Source organism: Ictalurus furcatus, chromosome 10, assembly GCF_023375685.1.
Source record: "Ictalurus furcatus strain D&B chromosome 10, Billie_1.0, whole genome shotgun sequence".
In the NCBI taxonomy this organism is placed as follows: Eukaryota; Metazoa; Chordata; class Actinopteri; order Siluriformes; family Ictaluridae; genus Ictalurus; species Ictalurus furcatus.
The window spans coordinates 27,685,051-27,698,809 of record NC_071264.1 but is presented as its reverse complement, the minus strand read 5'-3'; the positions used below and the strand labels follow the sequence as shown (position 1 = coordinate 27,698,809).

Below are 13,759 nucleotides of genomic sequence, written 5' to 3'. Positions count from 1 at the left end.
TGGCTCAGGTGGTAGAGCGGGTTGTCTCCACATACCGAAGTGTCCTTGGGCAAGACACTGAACCCCGAGTTGCTCCCGATGGCAAGCTAGCACCTTGCATGGCAGCTCTACTACCATTGGTGTGTGTGTGTGTGTGTGTGTGTGTGTGTGAATGGGCGGATGAGACCCAGTGCAAAGCGCTAAGGTTAAAAAAGCGCTATATAAGTGCAGACCATTTAAGGGGAAACTAGATTTTTTTTTTTTTCCACAGGTAGATTTGGGACCTTGAGTCATCTGCTCGCTTCTGTGTATATTTATTTACGTTTTAGCAAGCGGGCCAAAATTATCCGCAAGGCATCGGAGGTGATAGTTTCGTTCTCTACGCTGTAATTTAGACAGCTAGAGACCGTGGGCTCCAGATATTCTTGGAATCTGTGTAAGTAGCGTGGTGTGGTGTTACAGCAGAGCGGCGAGATGTTCTGCTCTTTCTCCCGGTACTCGGGAACTGTGACAGTCACATTGATCAGCACAATCCAAAAAGGTTTTTTTTGTTTTATTTTATTTTTTTCCCATGGTGCTTCTGTAAATCCGAGGAAACAGCAGCACATGATCATATCCTCACACTCAGCATCGGTGTAAATGATTATTTTGTCTCGTTTAGTACCGCCCTTCAGAAGGTACGTAAGATATTTACATGTTTCCCAGAAATAATAACAAAATAATATCAATTTACACCGATCCTCCTGTTCAAAAGTTTACACCCCCCAGGGCTCTTAACGCATCGTGTTGCCGTCTTGAGCATCAGTGAACGTTCACGTGAAAAGGGCTCAAATATGCAGAAGTAAAGATGCTGGAGGAGTAAAGAATGTGTAGGACCTGGAGGATTTTTCTGAAGAACAGCGGGCAGTTTAACTGCTCAGGAGAAACAAGGGACTCATGAAGAACTCTCACAAAACATAAAAACATCATGTCATTGATCATCCAGGTAACGACACACGGGATTAAGAACGAGCGTGTTGCCCGATTTATTTATTTATTTATTCATTTATTTATTTCCGGCAGTAGAACAGCGCACTGGGAAGTTACGATCTAGATCGTTCCCATGCTAGAGTAGTTACCTTTAATAGCAACAGGTAAACATCACGCAGCACCTGGCCTTTGACTTATTCATACTGGCTGAACAAACAAATCTGGTTGACTACATGTTATTCACCAGCGCACTGACCAAATATTACACACTTTATACAGGAAACTTTGTACGGACGTGTCATGAAGCACCTGGGTTTTAGAGGATATTGTGCTATTTTTGCCCAGATCCTCGTTTTTGTTTTTTTTTCTTCCTTTCACAGCTCCTCGAAAGAGCGTGTGAAGTAACGCGTACAGAAAGCTGGTCCATCTTCATTTCCTGACCTTAGTGTGTACAAAAGTCAACATGCCGGAGGGAACTAGGTCACATGCTGTAATGCATGTGGAGAAAAGGAGACACGCTCATACACACACACACACACACTCATACAGAGGTCTCTAGGAGCACGTACTGTATGGAGTCCTGACTCATAGGCACATGTGCTCGGTCTGCATTCCTGTGGAGACGAGTAAAAGCCTCTTACGTGCTGCAGCTCACAGGAAGGCATCCTGCACTTCAGCTTTTAACCGTTAAGCACGACGTCTCAATCATGTGTTTAACTGTAGCAGTGAAATGTGTGTGTGTGTGTGTGTGTGTGTGTGTGTGTGTGTGTGTGTGTGTGTGCGTGCTGTTATTAGAATGATTAGTGATTAGTAAGGTAATGATGTGCGGTGGTACATCACTGCATTAACAGCATTTAATTCCTCTTATACCACAGCAATGATTGCAATATTGATTGATTGATTGATTTGAAGAATGACACGTTGTGCTTTTTATCCGCTTACAGTGTTAAATGCTGATTTTTTTTCGAATAGCTAGGATGTTTTCGGATTAGTGTAGCGTCAGTCCACCCTTTCGTTGAAGCCATTTCTCGTCCGTCAGAGATGAATCAGCATCTAACATCAACTCTCCGAGTAGGGCCGGGCTACGATTCCGAATTCATTTTTCCCTCATATTTAATGCAATTATTAATAAATGGTGTAATTTTTCATCGTTTTTTAAAAAATGTATTTATAAGAATGGACTTTTGGAAAATGTAGATGTGCGAAAATAGTATCAGCACCATCTACTAGTGAAAACTCTGGTTCTTTTCAAGTAGAAGCTATTTAAAGAAAGGATTAACAAACATAGGGGTTTCCGTCACGTGGTCATATGATACATTTGTTCCTCTCCTTACATTCCACTCTTGCTCTTTTTCTTTTTTTTTTTCCTTCTTTTTTTTTTTTGTGAGTCTGGAGACACGGTTGTAAAAAGGTGTTTCAGACAAGCACACGCAGGGAATTAAAAAGAAATGCTCCATGCGTAAAAATCAACCAAATCTTCTAGGTTTTGACGTTTTCGTGGCTAAAAAGATACATAGTTGCGAAGACTTATTATTTTTATTTATTTATCCCCCCACCCTCGCTCGTAATTTACGCTGTAAATCCAGCTATTTATCACAGACGTTCTTCCTCCACGGTGCATTTTCCTCCTGGAGTCATTTCCTCGTTTCCCGTTCTGTAGTTCGTCTGTCTACGGAAACTCAGTGTTATTTACGGCCGTGCGATTTGACGACACATCACTATCGTGATATTTTCACGCCGTGATACGTTTTTTATAAGTATCGTCGATATCGTCAGGCATTTGTGCTTGTGTAAGTATCCTCAAGTGGACGTTGATGTCTAGCTAGTTTAAATCATCTCCGAATCGATTATCTCTCATATCGTCCACTGTTTCGTTAAACGTCGGTGAAGCTCCGTGTCAAGACGTTTAACGGGAACGATAACGTTCTAGCGGACGGTTCTGTTTGATTTTCAGATATTTTGTTGTAAAACTACTATTCAGTGATCTTCAGTAAACAACGTTAAATAACGTCCTGTAGCCCGAAAAAAAAGTCGTATAACTCCACAGATCTCCTGATGCATGTCGTGTACGCAAGTTATCGTGATACGGTGCGATATTCATGCTATACAATACAATACAATACAATCGCCCACCATCTAATGTGACCGTAATAAAAAAAACGGACTTTATCGGTAAATTTAGATCATGTTAATAATAACGCAGTACGCAGAAACGTACGCAAAATCGAGCAAACTCAATATCCGGAGGAGCTCGCGATTTATTTATTTATTTATTTATTTATTTATTTATCAATTATTTTTATAAACATGAATACAGCTAAAATGTCTCGTTTACCAACAAACATCACCACGAAAGAGCGCGTACAAGTCACATCGCAAATTTAAAAAGAAAAAAAGCAAAATCAAGCGTTTTTGGCCTCGACAATCACACACACACACACACACCCAAAAAAAAACCACCTCTGGGAAATCCTGTACGGGTTCTCTTTAAAACTCAAAAAAAAGCAAACAAACATGTTTACGTTTTCTTATTATTCCTTATGATTTGTCGTCACACAACCACCACAGGTTTCTAGTTTATACCGTAATGATTGTACATTGTGTTTTATCTTTACACTTTATCATGAAGCACTTTGAAATGATGTATTCTAAGATGAAAATTGTTCTGTTAATTACTGATTATTGTTTTTATTATTTCAGGTCGCACCGTTCCAGTAACATTGTGGGTGTGTGTGTGTGTGTAACACATGAACATTTTGTTTACCCCTTTTTTTTTTTTTTTTTTTTTTTTTTTTGGTGGTTGAATTATGCCAAGACAATTCCGGTATCTTCTTGGAATGTAAATCGTAAAATTGTTGTTTTTAAAAAAAAAAAAAAAAAAAAAAAAAACCCAACTGAGAACAAATGAGTCATAGATAAGTTTATAGAAGTGTGTGTGGAAGGACAGTTGCAGGACAGTGAGCTAATGCACAATGTTCCTGCCAGAACGCTGATAAGACCAAGTATTATGTGGAAGTGTGATTGTGGCTATAAAGTGCAGTAATATTTATTTTTAAATAACGTGAACCAGGGTGTTGTTGTAACAGGAATTATTTTCTTCTGTGGACTGCCAGATCTATTTATTTCCTGTTCGTCATCCGCTCGTATTATCTCTGCCCACAGGACTGCTCCAATTCTGAAGAGTATACGGTGGCTGCAGCTTTGCTTCCCCTGACCACAGCCTTTTATCGGGTGAGTGCACGTCGAGGTCAGCTCTTCCTATGATTTCACGATGATGTCATGAAAAGTGACTGCTGCTGATGTCACTCGTAGGCATGTTGCTTCGAATGAGCCGAAAGGTTTAGTTAAGTAAGGAATGACGAAAACAGACCGTGTGTTTATCGGAAAACAGTCGACTTGATTTGAATATAACAAAAGTAGTTTTCTTTTGATATCAACCTAAAAGTTGTTCTCTTGTGATATCGACATAACAAAATAGTTTGTTTTCTCCTGATATGAACATAACGAAAGTTGTTTTCTCTTGATATGAACATAACGAAAGCTGTTGATAACGCGTGGCCTCTTAGAGCTTCAGTAGATACGGCCCGATACGAAGTGGAGAATTCGTATAACGGCACGGTTTGGAGTGTTTCACTCCGCTTATACCGCACCGGTTTGCTAACACCGTCACCCAATTGAACGGATTACAGTTAGGTTTCATTTTGTCGGACATCCTTCACCAGCTCTTTCTCTTTCTCAAAAACGCAGTTTCCTGAGAAACCGGAACGCGTAAACTCCTCCGTCCTGAACCTCCTCTTAACCCTAGGTCCCCGTTGTGTTGTAATAACCGAAGACAGCAGCGTGAGAAAACCCATGTCAAGAATGCAGGAATAAATAAGCATCTTTGAAACCCCGAAGCTGCTGCAATTTTTAAAGAAAATGTATTTATTCTTTTTTTTTTTTTTTGCTGGGATGAGTTAACACGCCTCTGAGCGAGAGGCTTGACTAACCGCAGTGTTCGCACAATTGTTGTCATAGACGCGGACGCGACGGGTCTCTGTCCGCTTCTCGCTGTGAGCATGTGGGAGTGTGTGTTGATATAATGACTCACTGCTTGCCTATGGGATCTCTGATGTAACTGAAACGTTCAGGGCGATCCCTGTTTCCTTCCCACAAAAACAGCACCTGCTCTGTGCTCGAATTAAACCTCTTAAATATTTGCCGCAAGCACATCTGCACCCGGGGTTGGGGCTGAGGGCAAGTGCAACCCACGCTTGCATGGGTGTTTTGTATCCATTTGTTTTTACTCCCCTGTTTTTTTTTTGTTTGTTTGTTTTGTTTTGTTTTAGTGTTTGTTATCAGTTCCTGGCCCCCTAAAGGCCCCCTTAATCACTCATCATCATCCGCTTACACTCACGACACTGTGCGGAAGTGAATTTAGCCAACCTTTTAAAACTTTAAGGAAAGATGATAATGATAAGGAGTCTTTATTGGTCACGTATACATTACAGCACAGTCAAATTCTTTTCTTCGCGTACCCAGCATGTTAGAAGGTCGGGGTCAGAGCGCAGGGTTAGCCATGATACTGCGCCCCTGGAGCAGAGAGGGTTAAGGGTTAAGGGCCTTGCTCAAGGGCCCAACAGTGGCTGCTTGGCCGTTCTGGGGCTTGAACCCCCGACCTTCTGATCAGTAACCCAGAGCCTTAACCGCTAAGCCACCACTGCCTGGGAAACACATTAGATATGCTTTTATATTGAAATATTTCTGCCTTTATTCTTGTGATGTTGGTGCAAACGTTGGTTGGGGGGGGGATCCCAGAATGCAACGCATCGCATTTACCCCAAGCTACAGCAGGAACTCGACTCGGGTCCTTAGCGATCTGTGAAGTGACGAGCACAATGCCATCGACGCCGACATTAGCATGAAATCGGAATCCGAGCATAGGAGGTGAGACGGACTAAAAGGCTAAAGCGCCGCCGCATCTCTCTCTTTAGGTGGAGACGAATCGAGGGCAAAAATGTCACCGGAGGCCATCAAATAAAGCCGACTAAAGATACAATATATAGAAAGACACCCTTGAGGGCAAGCGGTACCGTTTGGTACCTTTTTTCGTCGTTTCCACACAACCAGAAGGAAACCTGAGGCCGATTTCTCTTGTTCTCCAAGATACACGTGAGCAGTTTTGGAAACCCAAGTCCATGAGGCTCATCCCTACAAAATCAACAAGCGCTGTTTCTCCACACACCCAAAGGGGAAACATCATTGTGTAATCTGTTTGTATGACAGTTAATGGTGTGTACTTCCACAACAGGAACATTGCAGAACCTTTCTCAAATCGCTGACACAGTTGAGTGACCAGCTGTGCTGGCTTTAGACATCTGAAAACAATTCTTCAACACGTTGATCTTTTTATAATTCCTCTTCCGCTTTCCGTTAACGAAAACAGCTGATTAAAGCCTCGTTTTGAAAAAAGGAACGTACCACACCGGTCGTAAAAAACGAGACGTCTCTGATGCGGACAGGAGAGATTAAGGAGAAATTATTTATTTATTTTCGCCGCTCCAGGAATCCGATTTCTCCCAGCTTTCCAAAGGAATGATGTTTGTATGCAGGTCGCTTACGCAGGCAGATCAAGACTAGGCCCGTGATTTATTCTTCGTGTAATCAATCTTTCACCTAAAGCCGAGGCAGGGACGTTTGCAGACGTTTGCGCAGCCATTTTTTTCCCCCGTATTGCAGCGCTCTGCTCCCAGGACCGTACTCGTTCATGATGTGTCTTACTGGCTTCTTGAAGCTGGTTTGGCAGGAGATGAAGGCACTAATCTCTTGCGCGTAGTCTGTCTCTTCTCCTCTTTTGACGCTAAACTGAGATACAGAGGTAAGAGGAGGACGTGATGGAAGGACCGGGCCTCGTTCCTGGGTTGGACGCTCCTGTCTTCCTGTTTCCAGGTGCAGTCTGGGTTAAAGTAGAGTAGGGGTCAGGACGTGCCGATGGAGTTTGACACGGACGGGTGTTATTGGTTTACGGTGGGTGGAAGATTAACCCCGTGTCCCAGGCAGGTCAGTCGAGGACGTCGGTAACGCCGAGTGTGAATCGTGTCCTCGTGAGAACCTGCTGCGTTTAAATTCATTGGTGGCATGAAGTAATGCCTGAGTGAAAAGGACGGGGTGGATTCTAAATCTCAGCAAGTTGTTGGCCAGTGTTACAGCTACGATGTGTCCTCGCTTTGCACAGAAAAGATCATATTTGAGTCTGGCTAGTGTCTTCTCCTGACGTGTTTAACCGTGAGGAGATTGACAAAAGCAAACAAAAATGTAGCTGTGCTCCCGGGTTACGGTCGTGTGTTTTTTTACCCTCAGTAACATGTTCTTACCACAATTTAAATTGTAAATTCATATTACACATAGGGTATAACATGAGACCTAGTGCCCTTCATGCGTACTACACATAGTGTGACATAATGCCTAGTGCCGTTCATGCGTACTACAGAGTGACATAATACCTAGTGCCCTTCATGCGTACTACAGAGAGTGTGACATAATATCTAGTGCCCTTCATGCGTACTACAGAGTGTGACATAATACCTAGTGCCCTTCATGCGTACTACAGAGAGTGTGACATAATACCTAGTGCCCTTCATGTGTACTACAGAGAGTGTGACAATACCTAGTGCCCTTCATGTGTACTACAGAGTGTGACATAATACCTAGTGCCCTTCATGTGTACTACAGAGAGTGTGACATAATACCTAGTGCCCTTCATGCGTACTACAGAGTGTGACATAATACCTAGTGCCCTTCATGCGTACTACAGAGAGTGTGACATAATACCTAGTGCCCTTCATGTGTACTACAGAGAGTGTGACATAATACCTAGTGCCCTTCATGCGTACTACAGAGAGTGTGACATAATACCTAGTGCCCTTCATGTGTACTACAGAGAGTGTGACATAATACCTAGTGCCCTTCATGTGTACTACAGAGAGTGTGACATAATACCTAGTGCCCTTCATGCGTACTACAGAGTGTGACATAATACCTAGTGCCCTTCATGCGTACTACAGAGAGTGTGACATAATACCTAGTGCCCTTCATGTGTACTACAGAGAGTGTGACATAATACCTAGTGCCCTTCATGTGTACTACAGAGTGTGACATAATACCTAGTGCCCTTCATGTGTACTACAGAGTGTGACATAATACCTAGTGCCCTTCATGTGTACTACAGAGAGTGTGACATAATACCTAGTGCCCTTCATGTGTACTACAGAGAGTGTGACATAATACCTAGTGCCCTTCATGTGTACTACAGAGTGTGACATCATACCTAGTGCCCTTCATGTGTACTACAGAGTGTGACATAATACCTAGTGCCCTTCATGTGTACTACAGAGTGTGACATAATACCTAGTGCCCTTCATGTGTACTACAGAGTGACATAATACCTAGTGCCCTTCATGTGTACTACAGAGACTGTGACATGATACCTAGTGCCGTTCATGCGTACTACAGAGTGACATAATACCTAGTGCCCTTCATGCGTACTACAGAGAGTGTGACATAATATCTAGTGCACTTCATGTGTACTACAGAGAGTGACATAATACCTAGTGCCCTTCATGTGTACTACAGAGAGTGTGACATAATACCTAGTGCCCTTCATGCGTACTACAGAGTGTGACATAATACCTAGTGCCCTTCATGTGTACTACAGAGAGTGTGACATAATACCTAGTGCCCTTCATGTGTACTACAGAGTGTGACATAATACCTAGTGCCCTTCATGTGTACTACAGAGAGTGTGACATAATACCTAGTGCCCTTCATGTGTACTACAGAGAGTGTGACATAATACCTAGTGCCCTTCATGTGTACTACAGAGTGTGACATAATACCTAGTGCCCTTCATGCATACGAAATAGAGTATAACCTAATACCTACTGTCTTTCATGCATACTAAATAGGGTATTACGTGATACCTACTGTCCTTCATGCATACTAATAGGGTGTGACGTGATACCTAGTGTCCTTCATGCATATTAAATAGGGTATGACGTGATACCTAGCGCCCTTCATGCATACTAAATAGGGTGTGACGTGATACCTAGTGTCCTTCATGCATAATAAAGAGGGTATGACGTAATACCTAGCGCCCTTCATGCATACTAAATAGGGTATGACGTAATACCTAGCGCCCTTCATGCATACTAAATAGGGTATGACGTGATACCTAGTGTCCTTCATGCATACTAAAGAGGGTATGACGTGATACCTAGTGTCCTTCATGCATACTAAAGAGGGTATTACGTAATACCTAGCGCCCTTCAAACTCCTCTGTATTTTTATTTTTTTAAATACCAAAGATTAAAGTATTGGCATCCTTTGCTGTCTGCCATTAGAACAAACTGACTGTCATGTGCTCAGTGGTTCATCTTGTAAGGGAGACACACGACAGCACCGTGCATGCCTGGTCACGTCCATCACTATTCACCCAGTAACCTCTCAGTGGGTAACGCTACATGATGGGAAACACACACACAGAGAGAGAGAGAGAGAGAGAGAGAGAGAGAGAGAGAGAGAGAGAGAAATAACAGATAGTTTGGAGGATTTGTTTGGTAGAAAAGCACTACGAGTTTTCATTGAGATGTGGTGATTGTGACAGATTCTGGCTTACACTCATCGGTCCATCTTGTCCGTGGCTCACGGCCTGCTTGTTGCTTCTGCTCAAACAATTACCGTGCGCACACGCCGTCCACGTGGCCGTGTGTGTGTCTGTGTGTATGTGTGTGTGTTTGGTGCTCCTCCATGGAAGAAACTAGGTCAGAAAATCACGTCCAGAGTTTTATCACCTTTCTCAAAACCTGCCTGCACATTGCACAAAAAGTTTTCACAGCCTGACTGAATGCTCTTTATAGCCCCGTTAACCAGATCACTTACCTTAACCAGCGTCCTTTCATGCGTTTATTATCGTCCCAGCGTGTCCAAATATTTAAAGTAGATAATTAGGCAGTAAAATCATTTTTGTATGTTATTTTTGCTCACGCTGGGACCTCGACTCCAGAGCTGCGTCCCAGTTTTATGACGTTCAGCGACTCATAGAATGTTAGAATGTCAGCGCCTCCGCCGCAGCCACCCGCTGTTTGTGTGTGCTGTAAACGTATCAGCTCATGCGGTTTAACCTCTCACCAGGTTTGCCGAGCGAGCTTGGCAGACTTCTGGAGCTTTGTCATCTTTCCTTGTTACTCTCTGTGGTCAAGGTCTGTATGCCATAGTGCACAGGAAGCACTTCAACACCCAGGCAACTGTTTAAACCTCTGGACTTGCGAGATTATTTTGAGATTGTTTTTAACTCGCTATAGAAACTGCTTAGCCTTTCGACACAGAGATTTCATGTCTCATAAGGTTGGGAAGGATTTTCTTTTTTTTTTAAGCATAGCCAAAGGCTACTCCCCCCTTCCCCCCCATTGATCACAGCAGAGTTTCCAAAGATCGACTTGGAAAAAAAAAAAAAGAAATGGCCAACTATTTACAGTTAATGACGCCTATTGTGGAAGCAACCTCACAGGTTTGTTTTGGCCTTGAAATATGATTTAAGATGCCTCCGAATCGGTGTGTTTTCAGAGTGATCATGTAAAGTGTGTTATTTTCCTCTGGTATGTAGATTAGAAGGAAAAATGCCGGTTATGGCCTTTAATTTGTGTCATTATGTACTCAATTGCTCAGTAACAACCCACCCCCATAACATCGACCGGAATGACTCACATGAACATTATGTTTGTGGAAAATAGCAGGAATAGTGTCACAAGTCTCGATATGATAAAACATTTGTTATTGAACACACAAAAACGTCAGGTCGAGCGCAGGAGTTTTTCCAGATGTACACTGTAACATCTGTTAGCTCGAGAGGTTTGTTGTGTCTACGCATCACCAAGGTATGTAAAACATACTGGAACCGCACTAGCCCACGAACACGTTCAGTTCAATTCAATTTTATTTGTAGAGCGCTTTTTACGACGGACATTGTCTCAAAGCAGCTTTACAGAAACATATAAACACGGGATGGAGATTTTAAGTGTGTGAATTTATCCTTATTGAGCGAGCCGGAGGTGACGGTGGCGAGGAAAAACTCCCTGAGATGATACGAGGAGGAAACCTTGAGGAGAACCAGACTCAGAAGGGAACCCGTCCACATCTGGGTCACACCGGATAGTGTGAGAGTAAAAGAAAGTTCATTATGTTTGTTGAACTAGTCCACTGATCACTAAAGGAGACTTGAGTGTAAAACTGCATGCGGTAATTGCAGTCCCAAGGCCATCGCAGCAGCCGTAGTTCCAGCAACCACAGCGAGAACGTCCATGTGGAATTGAGGTCCAAAACCATTTCCGTGGTACTTCAGGTGGTAGCGTCCTCATCAATCCCCATGCTGTAGCCTCCGAACATCCACGTTAATCCGGATAAATTCGAAAACGCGTCCTTTTCTCTACGTTTTGGCCTCCTGTCCACACCGAGACAGCGTTTTTGTCTCCCAAGCAGAAAAACTGATCAACGAAAACGCCGTTTTCGCGTTTTAGAAAACGGAGCTATTCAAAAGCAACGAGGTATTTTTAGTCACGTGACCTTCACATTCAACACAAAACGAACAAGATGGTGGACGACGTCGCAGTGCAGCCGTCGTGCCTGCTGTCCAGTTCGATCGCGTTGTTAACGATTACCGTCACTTTGTACAACCTTCAGAGTCAAATCGATTCATATTCGCATCAGTTCAAGGAGACGGAAAGTAAATAAACGCCTGACGGAAATGACGCGGTGTGGAAAAAACCGCTTGTGACGTTTTTACGCATGCACGGTACAGGGACGTAAGCGGTTTCAGACGTTTCGTTGCGGACGAGCAATCCTTCGGTTTTCACATCTGTTTTTCTTTTCACTGTAGATAACCAAGGTCACGTTAATTATTAACACACAGTTGGATTTCACAAAAGGTCGAACGTATGCAGATTCAGCTTAGTGTAAATGCAGCACAAACAAAATGAAGGGTAAGCATTTTCACGCGTCGTGTATCTCGAGGCGGTCGATGCGGACGAAATTCCACATATTTGCCACGTGTGCACACAGACTGTCAGGACGCAGAACGATTTAGACCAGATCCGTGAGTGAAAAACGATTTAGACATGACCGGTGTGGAGCTCCAGACTCCGCATCGGCGATCTCCGACCTTTAGCTGGCGCAGTACGATTGTTTGCATTCTTTCGGTCACAGTTTGTGCAGCAGGGGATTTGAAGGTTTTGTTTTTCAAGCTGTTATATCCTCAAAGCAGACACAGCGACTTGCTCCTCTGACTCCTGCGTGCCTCGAGCTGTCCAGTTCCTGACCTCTCGGTGTTTACTTTTGCATTGGCGCGACGTCCAAGCTGCGATTTCCAACATGTCCTGGAGTCATTTTGCTCAGGCCGCGCTTGTCGGTGGAATCCGTAATACGTCAACCCGTTGTCCTTGTTGCACAGGTTTGTTTGTCAGCTGTCATAGCTGTAAACGCGTTGTTTGGATCAAGATGGCTTTTAGTGCTCCTAGACACAAATATTTTGCAGCACAGCGTATTTAATTCTGCTCGTCAGCACCGCGGGCAGGCACCCGGTTAAACACATAAGGAGTTTATTCAGATTGGATAAGCGTTAAAGTGGTGTTAGTGTTAAAGAGATGCGATGCGATTTTTCAGCCTAATCTGTATCCAGTTGAACTTTTGGAAAGGATTAATTTGGGAATTTTGGGAAGTATTCAGAGTTGGTGACTTTACAGAAGCCGCATCAATATTTACATCTTCAACCAGCCCAGAAGAACCCATGTCACACCCTTCTTCATCTCCCTCCACTGACGTCCTGTAGCCTCGCGTATCAAATTCAAGGCCTTGATGCTCACGTACAAGACCTTGTCTGGAACAGCGCCCCCTACCTCAACTCTCTCCTGAAGGTTTACGTTCCCTCACGCGATCTGCGTTCGATTAGCGACCGACGCTTAGTAGTTCCCACTCAGCGTGGCTCGAGGTCCCTTTCCAGAACCTTCACACTTCCAACCTCCAACTTCCAACCTCAATCTGGAATCTGTCACCATCTTCAAAAAAACAGCTAAAGACCCACCTCTTCCGTGAGCACCTAACTAACCCCTAAAACGCCAACCCCCACATTATTAAAAAAATTTATAAAATAAAAAACAACCTTACTCTGGCGCTTATACCTCGACTCTGCGCACGTTGCTTCTCTAGAACTCAATTATAAATCTCGTATGGTAGCACTACTTGTATTGTTCTCCGCTTGATATGTCGCTTCGCTTGTATTCCCTCATTTGTAAGTCGCTTCGGATAAAAGCATCCGCTAAATGGATAAACGTAAATGTAAATTCGCGCACATTCGTCCTTTCGCCTCGTGTCCGAAACGAGTTTTCTCAGAAGCCTGTGGACCACCAGCTTTGACCACGTGTGCTTGGTTTTAGAATAAATTTTAAGGCTAGAAAATACGGACTGAAGAAGGAAATAGGGTTTTGTCCAAAATTAGCTGTCGGATGTAACAAATGGACATAAAAGCACGAAAGAACTTCCTCGAGATAAAATCCCTGAGGTAAACGATGTCTCCAATTAAGATTCTGAAGAACTGTAAAGGGACGATACTTTTCATTCGTTTTATTTGAAGTCTGGTTTGCAACGCGTGCGTAACTCCTGAATGCCGCTTATGTCCGAGTACGCAGTTGTGGTATCGAACCCTAACCGCGCACACCTAACTCGACCGTAAAGCGTAGATTTGATCGGTTTATCTGAAAACGAAGCCAACAACCGCCCTTTGACC

At 43.4% G+C, this 13,759-nt stretch overlaps 1 protein-coding gene across 4 annotated transcripts in view; it reads left to right on the top strand.

Annotated features, from left to right (window-relative positions):
* Positions 1-13,759, top strand: part of sbf2 (SET binding factor 2) — a 120,540-nt gene that overhangs the window by 68,688 nt on the left and 38,093 nt on the right. For all 4 annotated transcript variants that reach the window (XM_053635194.1, XM_053635193.1, XM_053635192.1 and 1 more), the window contains one exon: positions 4,111-4,179. In XM_053635194.1, coding sequence (XP_053491169.1) covers positions 4,111-4,179 — 69 coding nt within the window. The remainder of the gene's footprint in view (positions 1-4,110; positions 4,180-13,759) is intronic.